Source organism: Poecile atricapillus, chromosome 32 (assembly GCF_030490865.1).
Source record: "Poecile atricapillus isolate bPoeAtr1 chromosome 32, bPoeAtr1.hap1, whole genome shotgun sequence".
Classification (NCBI taxonomy): Eukaryota; Metazoa; Chordata; class Aves; order Passeriformes; family Paridae; genus Poecile; species Poecile atricapillus.
The window spans coordinates 1,547,096-1,567,646 of NC_081280.1; the positions used below are offsets into that span (position 1 = coordinate 1,547,096).

The 20,551-nt window shown below is 49.2% G+C and overlaps 2 protein-coding genes across 2 annotated transcripts in view; one reads left to right on the forward strand and one right to left on the reverse strand.

The window, feature by feature from the left end:
- LOC131590198 (olfactory receptor 14C36-like) overlaps window positions 1-20,551 on the reverse strand; it is a 595,201-nt gene that overhangs the window by 284,375 nt on the left and 290,275 nt on the right. The window lies entirely within an intron of this gene.
- Window positions 63-20,551, forward strand: part of LOC131590217 (uncharacterized) — a 128,098-nt gene continuing 107,609 nt past the window's right edge. Inside the window, exon 1 of the mRNA XM_058860168.1 lies at window positions 63-255. Coding sequence (XP_058716151.1) covers window positions 69-255 — 187 coding nt within the window. The 5' untranslated portion in view covers window positions 63-68. The remainder of the gene's footprint in view (window positions 256-20,551) is intronic.

The following is a 20,551-nucleotide window of genomic DNA, read 5'->3' on the forward strand; positions in this document are numbered from 1 at the left end:
GCACGGGGGGCCCGGGGACGGCGGAGGCAGGAGCGCCGGCGCTAGAAGCTGTGACTGCGCATGCGTGGATGGCGTCAGCGCCGCAGGGCAGCATGGGGGAGTGGTGTACGGCAGCGGGCATTTCGGATCGGCCCGCGCCGCACCGCACAGATCGGTGTCGCTGCACGGCGGCGGCGGCGGGGCCGGCGGCACCACGGGCGCCGGGAAAGCGGAGCCCGCGGGGCACCAAGGCGGCGCGGGCGGCACGGAGGGGGTGTAGGGGAGCTGAGCTGCGGGAACCGCGATGCCGAGGGCGGGCGGGGTGGCGGAGCCGGGAACCACGGTGTCGGCGGGGGCAGGCGGGACCGCGGGGACCGCGCCGCCGGGGGTCGGCGGAGCCGCAGCGGCGGCGGGGCCCATAGCCGCGGGGACGGTGGAACGGGGCGGGACCGCAACATCGGGGGAAGCTGGGACGGCAGGAGGGGGGCAAAAGCGGGGCGGTGGGACGGGGAAGGTGGGGGGAGGGGTGGGAATGGAGCGTGCCGGGACTGGGGTAGGGGGAGCGGGGGCCGTGTGGTCGGGGGGAGGGGACACACCGGTCTGAGCGGGCAGGAAGGGAGTGGGGACGGCGGGGACCGAGGGTACGGGGGCCACATGGTCGGGGGGAGGGGACACACCGGTCTGAGCGGGCAGGAAGGGAGGGGGGACGGCGGGGACCGAGGGTACGGGGGCCACATGGTCGGGGGGAGGGGTAGGAGACACGGGGGTTGCGGGGTCCGGGGGGCTCGTCGCGCGTTGTGTATTCGCGGCACACATTTCTACGAGTGCCCTACAGGCTGGGACCAACTTTGCGGCCGCCATATCTCGGCGGGCAATGTTATTAAACAGCTTATTACCAACTGTGTCCCAGAAATCTCTAGTAAAGAATTCTGAGTGTTTTGCGTTTGGGAAATTAACTAGAGTCCAGGTTAGAAGGGTTTTTAGTTCTCGTTAAGGCAAATTACTTTGGCTGGCTTTCAGTAAGAATTTTAGTTGCTTATACAGCTTTTTGTCTGGGGTAGAATAGCTTTGACCCGTGATAGACTGGTTTGTGACTCACCTCTTATTTAAATGATGTTGGCTCGTCTCTCAGAGCTCGGGCGATGGGTGCTGGCCAGGCACCTCCAGTCCGTTCTCTGGTGTCACTTAGTAATACTCGCACATAACCACGCTGCAGAGTCGTCTAAAAACTACGGTTTGGACACGGCAGCGGAAAAACTTTTAGAGAGATCGGGGTGCAGATGCTGTGGCAGCGTTTGCCCCTCGCTCGACCACGCAGAGGCTTTCCCCGCCTAGCCCAGGTGAGACGTCGCCTTGCAACGCACCCCTGAGCTCCACGGGGGCTCCACGGAAACCAGGGGTTCAGACGCTGCTTGGCAACCTTCACCCCGAATAAACCACGCAGGGGATGTCCCGTGTAGCACAGAAGAGATGTGGCTTTGCCACCCTCTCTCGTGTCACAGGACCCTGCGGAAACCAGGGGTTCAGACGCTGCTTGGCAACCTGCACCCCGAATAAACCACGCGGTGGATACCTCTAAAGCTCCGGAGCTGACGCTGCTAAGCAACAGCCGGCCCGTGCCCGAGGATGCCACAGAACAGGGGAAAGAGAGTTACAGTGTTACGGTGATCAGCTGCATAAACTGCACTCTAGACGGCCTTAAAGGGTGAAAAACCAGTCTTTTTAGTTACCAATGATGGAGAAGTGTCTCACCGATGGAGAAGGCGTGGGACGGGTCTCGGATGATGGGTGCCAGGTATTGCAGTGTAATAATTCTCGCTCGCGGTGAGAGACTTCTCCAGGGTCAAGCTGTTCAAGTATAAGTAATTTATTATAAGGGTAAAAGGAGGGGAGACCCGTGTCCGCCACCAGCCTCGGCGTCCACGTGGTCCGGGGGAGGGGAGAGAGAACAGGTAGAGCAGGGGAGGAGAGGTTGGATGGGGGAGGGAGGGAGTAAGAGAGCAGCAGGGGGAAAGAGGGAAAAGGCAGAGGGAGAAAGAAGGGAAGCCGAGAGGGGTAGGAGCAGGGACAGGGGGCTGAGAGTTAGGAATGGGGGAGAGGGGTAGAGGGGTAAGAGTTAAGAGAAAAGAGCGAAGAGGTCAGAGAGCGAAGTTCTTGTTACAATCGATTATGTGCTTTCCTATAGTGAATATTCTAATTCTTAGTAACCATTCACCATGAGACACACCCACTAAAGAATTTACATCCAGCCTATGCGCTTCCCTATATTAACATACAGTGTTGCATTTTAGATTCTACAAAACCTTACAAGTTCTTTCCTTGCTTCTTGACCTTTGCATTCTCGATCAGCAGAAGGACATTGTTTTATCAACAGGGATTCTCCTCTAGCTGGCTAAGCTAGTGTTCTTTGGTTAACCAGTACTCAGTATCCTATGACTCAAAGCAGGCTTTCATTGCTACTTTGATTCTAGCCTTCATATTTCCAGAATCTTTTGTTAAACCATCACATTCATAAGGTTTCCCTGTTTCACCTTCCCCAACACCCATGGGCTCAGCCAGCTGCTGACATGCTGCCCCCTCCCTGTTCTTTGGCATTTGCCAATCCAGACCAAATCAAGCCTTGAACCACCTGCTCTGGGCCTGTTGCTGACACCTTGGGCTGCAGACTTGCTGAGATCCTTTCCCATTCAGCTCTCGGATGATCCTGGGACAATGCTGGTCCCTGTTTTAGACTGGAGCAGAGCAGATGGAACAGGAGCCCTCCAGGGCTGTAGGGGACCTGCAGCTTGCGAGGTGCACGAGCACATCTCATCAACTGGGTCAGTACTTTTAAAAAATGTCAATGTTTTCCAACAAAGAGAGACCAGGAATTTCCTGGAATTGTACGATGTCAGGAAAAGGAATACTGATCTTCCCCTGTGATTGTGTCACCAATATTCTGTCTCATTTCATGTCCTTCCTCATTCAGGAGTTTCCACCTCTCCTGTTTAAATGGCCGTGTCTAAGGACATCTCTTAATGAGAGCAGCTGCATCTATGTCCTTCCCATTGCTCCCAGACTTCCTCCTCTAGCTGCACTCTGGGCATTCCAATGGCTCTCAGCTGAGTGGCTTCACACTTGGAGCTTCAGAGAGTTGCCCAGTCTTTAAGAACTTCAAATAACTCATCATGAAACACTGTAATTGTGTTCATGGCTCTTAAAATTATCTTTGTCTTTATCTAAAAATGTTCCTGTATGGATATCCCTGGTGGATAGCAGGCACGTCAGATGCTGCTGGGTTGTCTCACATTGCTGAGGGAAGAGTTTTGATGTTTTTCAAATTGGATCATGTTTCCATTTTTTCTGTTGGCCATGAAGAGAAACTTGCTGTGCCTGAGTGTCCCCAGTTGCTGAGCCCCAAAGGACACAAAGCTGATGAGTTGTGGTTCCCAGTGCAGTGGTGGCACTTGGAGCTCCCTCCATAGGCACAGCAGAGCTCCCGTGTCCCACAGAGTCCCTGGCAATGCAGGGATGAAGGGAACAGGACAGGCTGTGGGGATCAGGGCCAGGGCACGGCCAGGGATTTGGGGTGGTTGTGAGGCCAGGGCAGGACGCGGCCCTTGGCCTTGCTGAACCTCATCCAATTGTCCTGGGCCCATGGCTCCAGCCTGCCCAGATCCCTCTGCAGAGCTTCCTGCCCTCCAGCACAGCCACACTCCCACCCAGCTTGGGCTCCCCTGGCAGCTGCCTGAGGGGGACCTGGGTGCCCTGCTCCAGAGCAGCAATAAAGAGATTGAACTGAGCTGGCCCCAGTCCTGAGCCCTGGGGACACCCCTGGATGTGGCTCCATTCCTCAGCTGCTCTGGGGGCCAGGGCTTGCATGAGACCCCAGCCCTGAGATGGGGGGCTTTAGGGACAAAGTCTGATGGATTGTCAGCCATCAAGGGACTTGATTTTCAGATCTGTTCAGAGTGATTTAGGACATGCTCAGGATCAACATCAACTGGAGATTGCTGATATCAATCTATAAACAGGGAAAAAAAACTAAAGAGGACAAAAAAAAATACCACTGCAGTTTTAAAAAATGCGCTATATTCTTTTTGAATACTCTTCTGAAATCTGTATAATTAACCATAGAAGAATTGAAGACTTAACATTAAATTATTCCCAGGGTCTTGTCTTGTTTGAGTGGTTTCAAATCTTAATGTGTTTCTGGGACTGAATTCCTGAAGACTGAACAAGCCTCTGGAGAAGTAAAACTCATCAGGGAACCTCCCTCCAAGTTACTGAGGATCCATCCTCAGCAGAGCAGGAATGAACAGATCCCAGGCTTTCCAGGCCGCTGAGGAGCTGTGAGCTCACGTGCAGTCCCAGGGGCTCCTTGGTGACATCCCAGGGCTCCTTCATCTTCCTAAGGGTCGTGAGGTGACAGTCCCAGGGCTCCAGGGTGACAACAGAGGTGTCTCCACGCTGCCAAGGAGCCAATTTGTCACAGGAGTCCAGTGGTGACATCCCTGTGCTCCTAAAGAACAGTGAGGTCACAGACACTGCCAGGGGCTCCAGGGTGACATCCCAGCAGTGCCCAGGCTGCCAAAGAGCCGGGATGTCACCGACACTGCCAGGGGCTCCAGGGTGACATCCCAGCAGTGCCCAGGCTGCCAAAGAGCCGGGATGTCACCGACACTGCCAGGGGCTCCAGGGTGACATCCCAGCAGTCCCCAGGCTGCCAAAGAGCCGGGATGTCACAGACACTGCCAGGGGCTCCTGTCATGGGCACAGTGGGAGCTTCAGGCAAAGGTTATTAGAGAAGCTCCTGTTGGGTCACCAGGTGCAGAAAGGACCCCCAACACCTCAATTACACCCCAAGATCCCCCAAGCCAGGACCCCCAGGATTTCTAAACTCCTTCTGTGACAGGAGCCTGGGAGTGGCTGGATCCAGTGCCAGGCCCAGGATTTGTCAGAGGTTTCTATGTAAAGGATTATAGAGGTGGAATTGAACCTTTGTACAACTTTGTCCCTCAACATGAAGAAGAGCAAAGCAGAAGTATTTATATACATATAGATGTGATTGGTGAGGATCATGACTCGACAAAAAGGTCTTAATCAGAATTATTTACTCCACTGTATAGTGGCTGTAACATCTATTTTGAAATAGTGCGCTAGGAAAGAAAATCCACTGAGATGAAAGAGGCCCTCAGGCTCCTGAGCTGGACAGAGCTGACCCAGGGGTTTGGACAGTTCCGAGCCTTCATCCCTGAAGACCCTTCAGTGATCACCAGAGTGAACTGCGCATGCCCAGAGTGGTGTGGAGCTCATTACCATATGGAATGAGGATGGGAGGAGCCAAGAAATGAATATGCATTAGGTGTATCAGGATGAGTAAGGCCTATCCAGCAGCAGCCCAGCAAGAACAGAACTGTACTAATTTAATCAGCCCTCCCTTTAGGAGGCAGGAGGAGGAAGAGGTGCACTTGGAAGCTCCATTTGCCCCTCTGCCCCCTCCACACCTGGAAGCTCCATTTCCCCTCCACCTCCTCCCGACAGCTTTAAGGGGGCATCAGCCCCAACACCCCCAGGTAGCCCGATTGCATCCCGGAGCAGAAAGCAGGTACTACAGGCACCCTTGTGGGAAGCAATAGGACCAGAAGGGACAATGGTAGTTAAGGAACCCTTTTCTCCTCTCGACACAGAGGTGTGAGAAAAGGTCACAAAGAATTATCAAAGTGACCCAGTAAACACTGCCAAATGTTTACGATACATAGTCAAACAACATAACCCAGATTGAAGTGACACACAATTGTTATTAGATGCATTAACCAAAACTGAGAAACAATTGGTTCTAAAACCAGCAGGGGACCTAGCAAAGGACCATTATAACACATTACAAATGGATGTAAAAGAATACTTTACAGGACCCACAATGGGATCCAAATCAGTTCAGTGGAAGGAGAAAGTCAGAAAGCTCCCAGGAGTGGAGAGTGAAGTAGGAATACAGCAGCTAGTTAATCTATTTCTGGAACAATCCATAAGGAACATGAGGTGTAAACTCCAAAAGCTTTGGGGGGCAGAAGGGTGAAACTTAGAAGCCTTATTGGAAGAAGCATGGAGAGTTTTCAGGAATTGAGAAGAGGGATATAAGTAAGAAATGAAGAAGCTAGTAGCAGTGGAAGAGGAGGAAGGAAAAGGGAAAAGAAAGCACGGACAAGGACCACCCAAACAAGGCCCGTCTCAACTGGGTAGAGACCAATGTGCAAACTGTGGAGAATTTGGCCACTGGAAAAATGAGTGTCCAAAGTGGGAGCGAGATTACCAAAAGAAAGAAGGGGAAAGGAGGAGTGGTTGCAGTCACACATCCATAAGGAGACTGAAGGGGACTCGAGGAGTCCACCCCAGCAGACGTGCTGTTTATAAAAATTAAACTGGGGGAAAAAGACAAAAAAGTAGAATTTTTGGTTGATACTGGAGCAAGTTACTTGGTTTTAAATAAGGCCTTGATGCCCATGAATGATGAGACTTATGTTATGATCAAAGGGTGTGGTAGCTTAGCATTTAGGGAAAGAAGTGGGAAACAGCCACAGAAGTGATTCCTCTGAGAGAGGCTGTGGGGAGTTCCTTCTGTGCTTGAGATCAAGCCAATAGCTGGCCAGTTCTGACAACTGACAGCATTCTGCACCACTGCAAAGTAACTTCACCTTTGTGAATGGCACCTTTTAAAAACCCAAGGCCAGGAACTGGTCTCTTGCTTTGCAGCCTTGAAAGGCAGCAGAGCTCTGGTGTGGCTGGCCCCGCTCCCCCATGGCCTGTGCGGCCTGGGGGGGGCTGGGCCGGACCCCAGCTGCTCCCGGGGGGAGATGGAGACTGCGGGATCCCCCCCAGGCCAGGCCAGGCTCTGCTGCGGTGCTGGCTTTCCCGGGAAGCCCTCCGGGTCCCGTTCCAGCGGGGTGGCCAAAGCCCTTCCCAGGGGAGCCCCCGGCCCCCAGGCTGGGCCAGGCCACGGCTGATGACACTCGCCAACACCCCCCCCTGCCCCCCGGCCCGCACAGACAGCTCCTGAGAGCTGGCACCAGCCACACCTGAAATCCCACACCACCACTGCCTGCCATGGCTTGGGACAGATTTAACCCTTCCACTACACAGAGGAGACCTGCAGACTTTAATCCTCTCTCCAGGAAAAGAAAAGAACCAAGTGACACGTGAAAAGACAGCGTGAAACACCAAGGTCAGTAAAAGAAGGAATCAAGCCTCAGATGGAAGGAGAATGAGGAGATGCTCTAATAAGCTGAAATAGTCTTTTGGTAGGGCCATGGAGATGAATAATTATGTTCTGAAAAACAACTCCTTTAATTCATGAAAGAGTATTGGGGGATTGAAGTATTCAAGCTGTAGATCTGGGCAAAGGTATGCATTGATGAAGCCAAGCAGATGGTGGAGTAGCTGTGATCCCATGAGAGCTTGAACACAGAGAGTGGGAGATGAGAGCTGATGAAGACCCTTTGCCCCCACGGAGAGACCAAGAAAACCTCTATTCTCAGAGATGAAGAGAACCTTTGCCTTTGAATAACTCATCCTTAAAATATACCCCTTGAGCTCATGGCTCATGAACACACCTCTGAGTGGTGTGGAAATGGGAGGAGAGGGCAGAGTTTGTGCCTGGGTGACTGCCATTCATAGAAATGAAAATTGACAAGAAAACTGTTTCTTATGGAGAACTCTCCATGTCATGAGAAGAAAAAACTCCTCTCCCTGCACAGACTGATGAAAAGACTATTGTATAGTTGGCACTGCTTTAACATCCCAGGTTTTGTCTCTGCCGTGCCACCGGAAAGGAAAAGCTGGTTGCGGGGGGAGGAGGAAAGGTTTCTAAAGCTTTTATGCTTGCTTCTTATTCTTGTAGTCCTGATCCAGGCCAGGGGCCATTGGCCTTCTTGGCCACCTGGTCACACTGCTGGCTCATGTCCAGCCTGCTGTCCATCAGTGCCCCAGCTCCCTTTCTGCCTGGCCGCTGTCCAGCCACTCTGTCCCCAGCCTGGAGCACTGCAGGCCTTGTTGTGGCCAAAGTGCAGGAGCCGGCACTTGGTCTTGTTAAACCTCACCTTGTTGGCTTTGGGCCCTGGATCCAGCCTGTCCAGGTCCCTCTGCAGAGCCCTCCTGCCCTCCAGCACATCCACACTCCCACCCAGCTTGGTGTCAGAATGGTTCCATGAGGTCCTGGAGTGTCACAATGGTCTCCACGGTTCCATGACACTCTGTGGAGTCACAATGGATCCTTGGTTCTTTGGGCCCTGCAGTGTCACAGTGGATCCTTGGTCCTTCTGTTACTGTGGGGTTAAATGTCTCTGAATAATGTTTCTGAAAATCATGTAGAATTAGGCCACAAGAATGTTTGGTATTAGGGATGGTCTAGCAAGCTGAAATGTTTACGGTAACAGGAACTGGTGCTTGGGGTCTCCAAGATACCCACCCAGAGATAAGATTTGTACATGTTCGTACAAGGATGAGCTAACTCTCATGAAGCAATATCGATAAAGTTAATGATGCAATATTAATGAAGCAATATTGATAAGGTTGTTATAGTGATTACTGCTACAGCTGAAATTGTAGAAATATGTGCACTTTGGACAAAGACGATGGAGCTAGATTTGGGTTGCTGATACCCCTAGTTCCCACGCGCTTCAATAAAGCACCTGTATATAATCAATCTGTGATTATGTGTGTTCCTGAACGCTGACATTTTGGTGACCCAGATGGGACCCTGTGAGTGCTGCTGAGCGAGTTCATGACCCGATCACGCTCCAGCCGGCACCGAGGGATTCTCGGGGAGCCCATCCGGCCGTGACCGTCTCCTCTGCTCACAACGTCCCTCTGAGAGAGGTAAGGTGCTTTTCGGTCTGCTCTGGTGCCTGCCAATAAGACACAGCGAAATCTCCGCACGGTTGGGCTGGAGGAATTCCTGGTATTGCCCAGGCGCCGTCTGTCAGACAACAGAAGTGAAAGCGTTGCAGGTTCAGCATCAGTGGTGTGTGGTGTATTGTAACTGTAACATGGAGAAGCTTAAAGGGATTTGAGGTGGCAATGCCCCTATAGCACGTACTTCTCCTTTGGGGTGCTTATTGGCACATTGGAAACGGTGAAACTTTGGGCAAGATTTATGTAAAGTTGATTGCTTATTGTAATACATGGTGGCCAGGATATGACCTGGACAGTGGGGAAAAGTGGCCAAGAAATGGATCTTTGCAGTATAACACCAATTTACAGTTGATGTTGTTCTGTAAGCAAGAGGGAAAATTGGATGAAGTTCCGTATGCAGATTTGTTTTTCTATTTGAGAGACAAGCCAGAATGGCAGGCTGAGTGTGGATTGATGGCAGTTAAAGCATGTGTGAGTGATAAATGTGAGGTTTGTGTAAAAGGAAAAGTTGTTTAGAGCACTTGGCATTAAAAGAAAGTTTGCGTCAGGGGAAAGAGATGGATGTTGATTTACAAGTGGTTTCAGCAGAACCAAAAGAACCTGATTCTGTTTTGTCTGCCCCTACTTCACCCATCCTATTTCACCCAACCCTATCTCGCTTAACCCCACCTCACCTTTCTCTCTTTATCCTCCTCTACCGCCTTCACCTGATCCTTCTTCTCTGGGAGATGATCAAGATCTAACTGTGATACAAGGAAATGTGAAAAATGCTGGGGAGGAGGATAGCAGTAGCGGGGGTGATGATAATAAATCAGTGACACCGGTGTCCCATCGGACTCGGTCAAAGCTTGCTCCGGTTCTGGGTAGAACGGGAAAAGATTTGGGCAGACAAAGGCGGACTGTGATTGCTTCCTTGAGACAAGGAGTAGGAGTAGAGGGGCCGGTGTTTGTAAAAGTGCCTTTCTCCCCTGCAGACTTGATAATTTGGAAACAATCAGCTGGAACTTATAGAGAAAATCCGGATAAAGTAGCAGGGGTGGTAAAAATTATTGTGAAAACTCAGAATGCAGATTGAGAAGATATACAAGTAGTACTGGAGAATTTAATGGACTCTACTGAGAAAGAGATGGTGCTTAGAGCAGCCAAGGAGAAGGTGAGAGAAGATCTCAGAATTGGGGTGCTGACGGCGACTTTAGATGAGAACTTTCTGACCGAGGATCCAGGGTGAGACCCCAATGCCTTTGGGGACATGCAGAGGCTGAAGAGATATCAAGAGTGGCTCCAGATAGGGGTTGGGAATGCTATACCTAAGGCTATGAATTGGTCTAAATTGTATGAGGTAAGACAGGAAAAGAAAGAATCCCCTGCTGCATTTTTGGAAAGGCTTAAGGAGGCAGCAAGAAAGTATACAGATCTTCAACTAGAAACAGAACAGGTGAAAGTTGAGCTTGCATTCATTTTTCTTAGGCAGTCTCAGAATGATATTAGGAGAAAACTGCAGAAGTTAGAAGGAGAGGACTTAATGAATTTGAATAAATTACTTGAAGTGACTTGGAAAGTATACAATAAGAGGGAAAAAGAAGCTAGTAAAAACAGCAGCAAAATCTTTTGGCAGTGATCCAAGGAAGAGAGAATCCAGGTTTCAGAGGACGTGGCAGAGGTGGTCGTGGACTGGGGAGGGGCAGACTTGGCAGAGGACAAGGGAGATAAGTTTTGCCAAGATTAGGGTTAAATCAATGTGCTTATTGTAGACAAGAGGGGCACTGGAAAAATGAATGCCCGAATAGGTTTAACCAGGGCAATCAGTTCAACCAGAATCAAGACACTTTGAAATTAATGGTGCTGGGGGAGTACAGCAGCTGACTAGAATCAGAACAAAAACCAATTCAGGAACCTTTAGTAACTATACAATTGGGAGATAAAGAAGTAAAATTTCTGGTGGATACAGGGGCTACATATTCTGTGCTAAATGATCTAAAAGGGCAAATTGGAGACAAATCAGCAACAATAGTTGGAGCCACAGGGAAGGAGGAGAATTGGACATTCCTGCAACCCCTGGATTTGTGTTTTAAAAACAAAGTTACAACATATGAATTTTTATATATGCCTGAGTGTCCAATTCCACTTTGTAGGACGAGATTTATTTGCAAAACTTGATGCAGTCAGAACTTTTGAGAACAGGGAACTTTTAATGAAAATACCTGAATCAAAAACAGGGCAAATTTTAATGATAAAAGAAAAACTAGTCCTTACCATCCCTTGGGAAGTAGAGGACGCAGTAATTCCCTCTGTATGGGAAACAGACATACCAGGAAAATCTAAATTGGCACCACCAGTACATGTGGAATTAAAAGAAGGAGCAAAAGATGTGCAGGTTAAAGAGTATTCTATAAAGACAGAAGCACGGCAAAGAATAGTAAAGATTATTGATAAATTTTTGAAGTACCAAATTCTAGAAGAATGTGAATCCGAATTTAATACACTGGAAATATTATTTCCAGTAAAGAAACCAAATGGTGAGTACAGACTAGTACAGGATTTGAGAGCAATAAATGGAATAACTAAAGATATTTACCCAGTGCTAGCTAATCCTTGCCATGGTTGACATCCATGAATGAGAAATAGAAATGGTTTACTGTAATTGATTTAAAAGATGTCTTTTTCTGCATACCCCTTGACAAAGAAAGTAGGAAACTGTTTGCCTTTGAATGGGAAAATACAGACAAAAGAAGGAAAACCCAGCTCACCTGGACACAACTCCCACAAGGATACAAGAACTGTCCAACCCTATTTGGAAACCAGCTGGTTAAAGAGCTGGAGATTTGCACCGAGAATGGGCAAGTTCCGAGGGAGCAGTACCTGCTGTTACAGTATGTTGATGATATACTGATAGCTACAGAGGAAAAGACAACCTGCATAAAGGTAACAATTGAAATTTTAAATCAGCTGGGAATGAGAGGATATAAGGTGTCTAAAGAGAAGGCACAAATTGCCAAGCAGACTGTGATTTACCTGAGATGTGAAATCTCACAAGGGCAACGTAAGCTGGGTACTGATCATATTCAAGCTATTTGTGCTATTCCAGAACCCAAGAACCTGCATGAGCTGAGAGTCTTCCTCGGGATGGCCGGATGGTGCCGCCTGTGGATCATGGACTATGGACTAATTGCAAAACCCCTGAATGAAGCCCACAAGACACAGCCCTATAACTGGGGCAAACCACAGAAGGAGACCTTCCTCAAACTGAAGGAGGCATTGACAACAGCTCCAGCATTAGGATTGCCTGACCTATCCGAAGATTTTCAGCTGTTTGTGCATGAAAGATCACACCCAGCACTGGGAGTGCTGACCCAAGGTTTGGGAAGCTGGAAAAGGCTGGTAAGCTACTTCTCCAAACAACTTGACCACGTGAGTGCTGGATGGCCTTCATGCCTGTGGGCAGTTGCAGCCACCGTGATGCTGACACAAGAAACTAGGAAACTCACGATGAGTAGACACATAGATGTCTATGTGCCACACATGGTGAGCACTGTTTTAGAACAAAAGGTGAGCCATTGGCTATCTCCAAGCAGGAAGATGAAATTCCAGGTAATCCTGACTGAGCAGGATGATGTCACACTAAAGACAACTGACCTCTTGAATCCAGCTTTGTTCCTAGGTACCACAACTGAAGAAGGCCCACTGGAACACGATTGTGTGGAAGTGATAGAACACACCTGTTCAGCTAGAGCGGAAAGATGTCCCACTGGAACAGGCAGACTGGGAGCTGTTTACAGATGGAAGCAGTTTTGTGGAGAACAGGACCAGATACCCTGGATATGCAGTAACAACAACAGGTGCAGTGGTGGAGGCAAAGCCTTGCCAGCAAACACATCTGCCCAACGAGCAGAACTGGCTGCTTTAACCAGGGCATTAGAGCTGAGTGAAGGGAAGAAAGTAAATATCTGGACTGATTCAAAATATGCTTTTGGAGTGGTGCATGTACATGGGGCACTGTGGAAAGAAAGAGGACTGCTGTCTTCTCAAGGCACACACATTAAACATCAAGATGCAGTCCTGCAATTAATAAAAGCAGTACAAAAGCCTGAGCAAGCTTTTTGTACTGCTTTTGTACTTTTGTAGTGCAATCATGCACTGCAAAGCTCACCAATCAGGAAGATCCAAAATTCATGACGAAAATCAGAAAGCAGACTGGACAGCCCAACAAGCTGCTCGAGAAATGCAAACTGCAATGGCATTGATACCTTTAAAAACTAATGTATCTCAACTCCATTTACATCCAGAACCAAAATATTCAATAGAGGATGAGAAATTGGGACGCTCACTGAATGCACAGAAGAATTCAGAAGGGTGGTAGGTGACTACACAGATACAAGTAGTGGTTCCCCCTTGATAATGAGAGAAGTTCTACAAATTAAACATAACGAATGTCATTGGGGTGCAGAGGCATTGGTGAAATTGTTCAAACTAAATTTAATTTCAGTATAGATGTTAACAATGGCAAAATCAGTAATGTCAAAATGTGAAACTTGCTTGAAGAACAATCCAGTGGCTAGACAACAGGCACAATTAGGAAGAATTTGGGTAGGAGTAGAACCAGATTATTGGCAACTAGATTTTGTAGAATTACCAAGAACTAGAGGATACAAATATCTATTGGTAAGGGCTGACACATTTTCAGGATGGCCAGAAGCTCTTCCCTGTCGCACAAATCAAGCAAAGGAGACAGTCAAGTGGTTACTGCAAGAAATCATTCCAATATTTGGGGTGCCTCTAGGAATATCATCAGATAAGGGCCCACATTTCATAGCCACAGTAGTGGGAGAGGTGAGTAGGTTGCTGGGAATAGCTTGGGATCTCCACACACCATGGAGACCCCAATCCAGTGGACAGGTAGAGAGGATGAATCAGACCTTGAAGAGGCAAATCAGCAAAATATGCCAAGAAGCTAAATTGCAGTGTCCACAAGCTTTACCAATAGCACTGCTGAGGATTCGGATAAAGCCTAGAAGCGGGATGTCAGTCAGTCCTTATGAGATATTGTATGGGAAACCATAGGAATCCCCTGAACCTAATCTAAATGTACATGTTACAGGGAAGCAAGAGGTGTAGAATTATGTTCTGTCTCTTGGAAAAGCTCGAGCTCGACTTTGGAGCACCCTTGTGTGGAATAGGCCACTGACTCTTGAGAATCCAGTTCATGACATCCCCCCGGGAGATGAAGTGTACGGTAAAAGCTGGAAGGAAGAAGCATTAAAAGAAAGGTGGAATGGACCCTATCAGGTACTGTTAACTACCTTGACAGCAGTCAAATGAGCTGGACTGGATCCCTGCATACATTACACCAGAGTGAAGAAGGTTTCCCCTGCACTGTGGACTGCACAAACTGTAGGGCCAACAGAGCTGCAGATAAAGCAGGTTTGATTGTTTCAAATGTCTAGGTTGCTAGTGACTGTAATGGTGATTATTTTATGGCCTTTAGTGCCATCAGCTGGAATCAATGTTACCTTGAGATGTGAAATGCAAAAGGATCAGCTGACAACTCTTCATTTTAGAATGAAGAGGGATGTGGGGGTGCAGCCAGAAACACAAGTGATAAAAGTCTCTAATACTATCCAGGCAGAAAATGTGGTGATTGGATTAATTAAAGATTTTGCCAACATGCAAAACACCAGCAAAATAACTGCCTGTCTGCCAATACCAAAGGCAGCAGGAGACCCAATAAGCTGGGCAATTATAACATCAAAATTACCTGAAATACAAAAGAATAAAAATGAAAATGTGACCTGTGTATTGCAAATAGATTATGAGTACCAAAAGAAGACAGTGTTTGAAAATGCTGTGAAGCCATAGTATTCATCTCTATGTGGTTGTCATGAAAATGAAGGAAAGTATGAACCAAAACTAGGCTGGTATGGGAGATTAGGGAATTATGGATCGTGTTATGAAAAGATAGCAAAGGTTATTAAAGAAAAGATTCCAGTGTCAAAATGGAAGTATGAAAGACAGGAAAGAAAGTATCGGGTTAAAGCTTGGGACAGTGCATGGTCAGTGAGCGTGCTTCAGAAATTCCAATATATGGCAGATACCCCTTGGTGCATTAAGTGGGAAGGCTCTGAAAATGAAACAGATCCAGAAGTATGGAACACTGCAAGCAGTAGTAGAATGGAAGCAGACAAAGTGAATTGGTGGGTATGGAACAAAACCTAGGACTTGTTGGAGTCTGAGATACAGAGTGTGTGCCCTTGTTTCTAATACTTAGTTCTAGGATTCAAAGAAACACTGAATTGCATATGACATGAAATTCATGAGCATGTCTTTAAAAAGACCTTTACCTTTTACCCATTTAAAAGAGGATCTTTGTTAGCCATTTTACCCTTTTCTATCATAGTGCACATAGCTCCTTGTACCTTGAAGTGCTGATAACAAAAAAAATAAACAACTGAGACCGAACAAGAGAAAACTGCCTCCCTCTCTCAATCTTCAGTTCAAAGGGAAAAAGAACCTAATCCAAAAGTCCCTAACGAGACAGATAAGAAGCAGCTTTCAGTGAGAGACAACAGAAACAATGGGATGGATTCCACTAAAAGATCAAAGAGGCACTGAAAGAACACTATGAATTCCATAAAAGTAAAGAATTCAGAAGGGATTATGCATTGGGAGTGGGGGGGAAGGTATCGCAGGTATCAGGTGTTCCGGGCAGTCTGTACCTGTTAAGTACCTCAGCCTGTGGGGAAAGAGAGAAGGGACAAGTGGCCGGGAATTAGGATAAAAAGGAGGCTACACCCTCCAAAAATTTGAGAGACCCCAGGGGAATGCCCCATGGCCTCTCTCTTTATTTGAATAAAGAAAAAAGGACTCCTCTGTCTCCTTTTTGGACATAAACCTCTGGCGTTTCTGGATGAATTATCCTGACAATTGTTTCTAAAAATAACTTGAATAACAGTTCCAATTTAGTTAGCAAAAATCAATTCCATTTATTCCAGTAACAATCTTTGTCAATGAGTGGAATTCCTATGTCATTTATCATTTCCCCCATGCATTTTTCACCTCCTCTTCCCTGGCCTTATCTCCCCTCAGGCCCCGCTCGTCCTCGCCGAGTCCGGCCCGCGCCGGGGCCGCGCCGGGCGCGCGCGGGGCCGAACGCAGCGCCCCCCTCAGGCCGTTGCGCCGCGGCCGTTGCGGCGACAGTCGGAGACAGATCGGGGCCATGGAGGAGCTGCCGCTGCCCGCCGGAATCAATGTCAGCACCTTCCCCGCCAAGCTGTGGGGCCTGGTGAACAGCCCCCGCGTCCGCTCCGTGCGCTGGGACAGCCAGGCCCAGGGCTTGCTCATCGACCGCTTCCTCTTCGAGCGGGAGCTGCTCAGCCCGGGCGGCGCCCACGGAGGGGGCGGCCAGGGGGCGAGGGCGGCCCCGGACTGCTTCAAAGCCACGCACTTTGGCAGTTTCGTGCGCCAGCTCAACCTGTACGGCTTCCAAAAGGTGCCAGCATGGCTTGGCTCAGCTGTGCCGGGCGATGCCGGGGCGTGGCTCCACTTTATGAACCCAAACTTCCGCCGCGATCGCCCCGAGCTCCTGCTCCACATCAAGCGCCGGACCAGGGCCAACAGGCAGAGACTGGCCGCGGGGCTGGAGGTGCGTAGCCGCCAGCCCAGCCGCCTCCAGCGGCCCTCCACGGACCGGTCGCTGCCTGCCTTCCCCACCGGGCAGCCGCCCAGAGCCGGTGAGACGGGGTGGGAGCTGCGGGCGCGGAGGGAGGCGTGGGCTTTGTCCGTGGGCGCTGCCCGGCCGGGCAGGAGCGGCCCCTGCCCGTGCTGGGCAAGGCTGCTGTGCCGGCAGGGCCCGGGAGCTGTGCCGGGCTGCCGGGGGCTGTGGGACAGTCCCGCCGTGCCTGCGCTCGCCACACGCTGGCCCGCTCGGCCGGCAGCCGGCCCGGCCCTGCACCGTGGCTGGCGCTGCTCGTTGGGCGGCCCTGGGACGCTCGGGGCGGTCTCCGGGAGTGCGGGTGAGCCGAGGGCTTGGGCGTATTGGTCGAGACCCAGGGGCTGCTCATCGACCGCTCCCTCTTCGAGCGGGAGCTGCTCAGCCTGGGCAGCGACCAGGGGCCAGCCCCACACACTTTCAGAGCCACGCAGCTCTGAAGTTCTGCAGCTTCCTGTGCCACTTCGGCCGCTGCGGCTTCCACCAAGTGCCGGCCCGGGCTGTGGCGGCTGTGCCGGGCGATGCTGGGGGCTGGCTGCACTATAGAAACAGCAGATTTCACCGTGACCGCCCCGAGCTCCTGGGCCCGGGAGCTGTGCCGGGCTGCATTTGGGTTTCTGGCAGCTGCCTCCTGCCAAGGGTTGAACGGATAGGGGAGAGCTCAGTAGACAGGGAGCTGGTTGTTGCAAAGGGAATAAAATCCCATAGAGCCGTGTGTGTAGAGTTGTTTATTTCAGTGCTGGAGGTGAGGAGGATTTCTCCTCCTAATTCATCCACCTTTGTCAGTTGCTGTGCTATATTTAATAATTGTATTGCTTGGTGTTACTATGTCATTATAACATATGGAACAAATGTACACAGTATATTATACACTCTGGAATTAATTTACATAGTATAATCTCATGGCTATAGATAGTTCTTTTTCACTGTGCTTGCGCCTCCCCAGTTTGGGGGTTGTTGGGGGTCTTTGATGAAGGCTTCCAAAGTCGTCTTTCCATCTGAACTTTTCAACTTTGTCTTCAGAGCATGCACAGCTACGGTGTTCCTTGGTCTGTCTGGTCCTAACCGGTCTAATTTCTTTATCTTGTGGCTAATTGGCTTGACAATTGCTAATTTTTCATTAGTACTATACTTCCCTATCTCTAAAACTGACCACCTGGTGAGATTTTCATTTTTTTTTCGCGGGTCTCCAGCTCTGAGCAACCAGTTAACCATATACTAGGCACTACAATGCATAGAAAGACGTCTGTATCAGGTTAAATAGATAAATAGAATAAATGAAGTTATGATTCAGGTTCTACTGGTATCTGGTGATACAGATCTATCAGGTTCTATTGATATCTTATAACTCAACCTGTAGAAGCAGCTTGTAAGTTTGACTGAAGTTCTATAGGCATCAAACCCCCCAAGACATGTGGTGATATTTTTCTTTCTCACCCTGTTTTGGGAGGAGCTGAGCTTTTGTCTTCCCTGACAAAAGCACAGTTGCTGCCAAGGGAAACACACCTGAGGAGCAGTATTGACCCAGCCTTCCCTTTGCTTCCTTTCTACTTCCCTCCCTGCTGCACAGCTCCCTTGCGCCAGAAGCGTGATGCTGCCTCACCTGAGGATTCAGAGCTGCCTCCAGGCCCTTCCAAGAGAAGTGCAGGTGCTCAGGAGAGTGAGGCTTCCCCAGCAGCTGCCAAGAAAGTCTGTGCCACCTCTGGACTTGTTGGGGCTTCACCAGTGGAACCATCAAGAGAGCTCATCCAGAGATTTAATCTCCGCAAGCTCACGGTTCCACTGGTTCGCCTGGACCTGAAACGCCATCCTGAGCTCATGGTTCACCTCACTCCAATCCACCCTGAAGCTGCTTGCAGGGCCCTGGGAGACAGCAACAGCTGCTCATCTTCTCAGCAGCACAGCCCAGCCTGCGAGCCATCAGGTAGGGAAAGAGTTTCTACCCTTCCTTTTCCAATAGGTCCTGGCAACTGAGCCTTTCAAGTGTTTTCCCTGAGTCCTCTGTCATGGCTAGATCTCAAGTGAGAATCACGTAGAAAACAGTGTTAAGTGTACTAGGAAGTGGGACTGTGAATGCCAAAGTATTCTCTGCTCTTCCTGTCCTTCCTGCAGATGTGGAGGTTGTTGCAGGCATTTTCCAGACAGCCTGTCTGCTGAGGTGCAAGGGCTGGGTGAAAAATATTGCCCGACAGACAAGTGGTCAGTGTTAGGTGAACTCCCCTGTTTCTTGGAATGAAGTCCAACTAGGACGGTGATAGGATATTGCAGATGTTTCAGACTGACTGGCCTGCAAATCGGGCCGTGCCATTGAAATGAACTCTGTGTGCCTCAGAACAGCTGCAGCTGCAGAACATGGCCTCACCTACAAGGTTGCTTTTAGAATAAACTCGCAGTTGAATTTCTCAGTGTGTGCCTGAAGATCCGGGCTCTTCTTGGGTGAATGCACCTTCTGTGGCCTTCTGTGATGAGAAACTCAAGCAGCCAAATCTAAAAGCTGCTGGGGAGATAGGGAAGGCTGTGATTCTAAAGTTTTTGTGTGCCTTTGGAGCAGAATGGAGAAGCGCTGGCAGCTGGGTTTCTGGCAGTTGCCTCCTGTCGAGGAAAGGCAGCAGGACACTTTTCCCAGACAGATGAATAAGTACGGGAGAGCTCAGTAGACAAGGAATTGGTTGTTGCAAAGCTTCAGAACATGAGAAGGGAATTTTCTCCTTCTCCCCCTACTTGGGGGGATGGGAGCTTCTGTCTCCCTTGGGAGAAGTACAGTTGCTGCCAAGGGAAACACACCTGAGGAGCAGTAGTGACCCAGCCTTCCCTTTGCTTCCTTTCTTCTTCCCTCCCTGCTGCACAGCTCCTTCGTGCCAGAAGCGCAGTGCTGCCTCACCTGAGGATTCAGAGCTACCTGCAGGCCCTTCCAGGACAAGTCCAGATCCTCCAGGGCGTGAAGTTTCCCCAGCACGTGCCAAGAAAGTGTTTGCTCCATTTGCACCTGGGGTTTCATCAGGCAAGCCAGGCACACACAAATTTCAAGTCCAGCCACAGCTCATCACTCCACCATTTCCTGCACACCATCAAAGCACTTCTGTGGCCTCTCCAGAGAGCAGCAGCTGCACTTCTCCAGAGCAGCACTTGCCAGCCAACGTCCCATCAGGTACGCAATGTGTTTCTCCCCTGGCTTTTCAGAAAGATCACAAAAAGTGACTGAAGTATTTTGCCGTGGTGCTCTGTCATGTGTACATTTGATTGTCAGAATCAGGTGTCAAGGGTACTAGGAAGCAGGATCATGAATATCAAAAGAATCTCTGTCTGCTTTTCCCGTCCTTGCTGCAGATTTGGAGGATGCTCTGGCCATTTTCCAGGCAGCCTCTGTGTAGAGGTCAAAGGGCGAGGCAAAGAACATTTCTCCACAACTGGTCGGTGTCAGGTGAACTCCCATTTTTCTTTGGATGAAGCCAAACTAGGACTCTGATAGGATATTGCAGAGTTTACAGATTGTCTTTTGTTGAGATGAAATACAAGGGATGGGACCACCGTGCTTTGAGATGATTTATTGCTTAAGTAGCCCAATAAGATATCAGTCCTGAGGTGTGAGATTTACAGGCAACAAATCAACCACAGCTAGAGGAAGTTACGAGTTCCTTCTCCACATGGCAATATATAACTTTTTAGTCCAGTAGACAGTTGACACAAAGTTTGTTTTCAATTATTAAGCTCTTATCACCTTTACTTGATTTTGCCACACTGCGTCTGTCTTTTAACCACCAAGCTAACAGGTCACGTATTCACACACACTTGTGTTATAGTTCCTAGAGCTCTAACTTACTTTATAAATCACACTATTACACTTGATACCTCCAACTATTTTACTTCATATAATTTCTTACTTACTCTAGGCATATTCTTACTTGCAATTGTGAGAACATAGGTTTAGAATTACTCTACCTAATGTCTGTGTACTTTCATCACTCCATCAATCCAGGCTTTTTC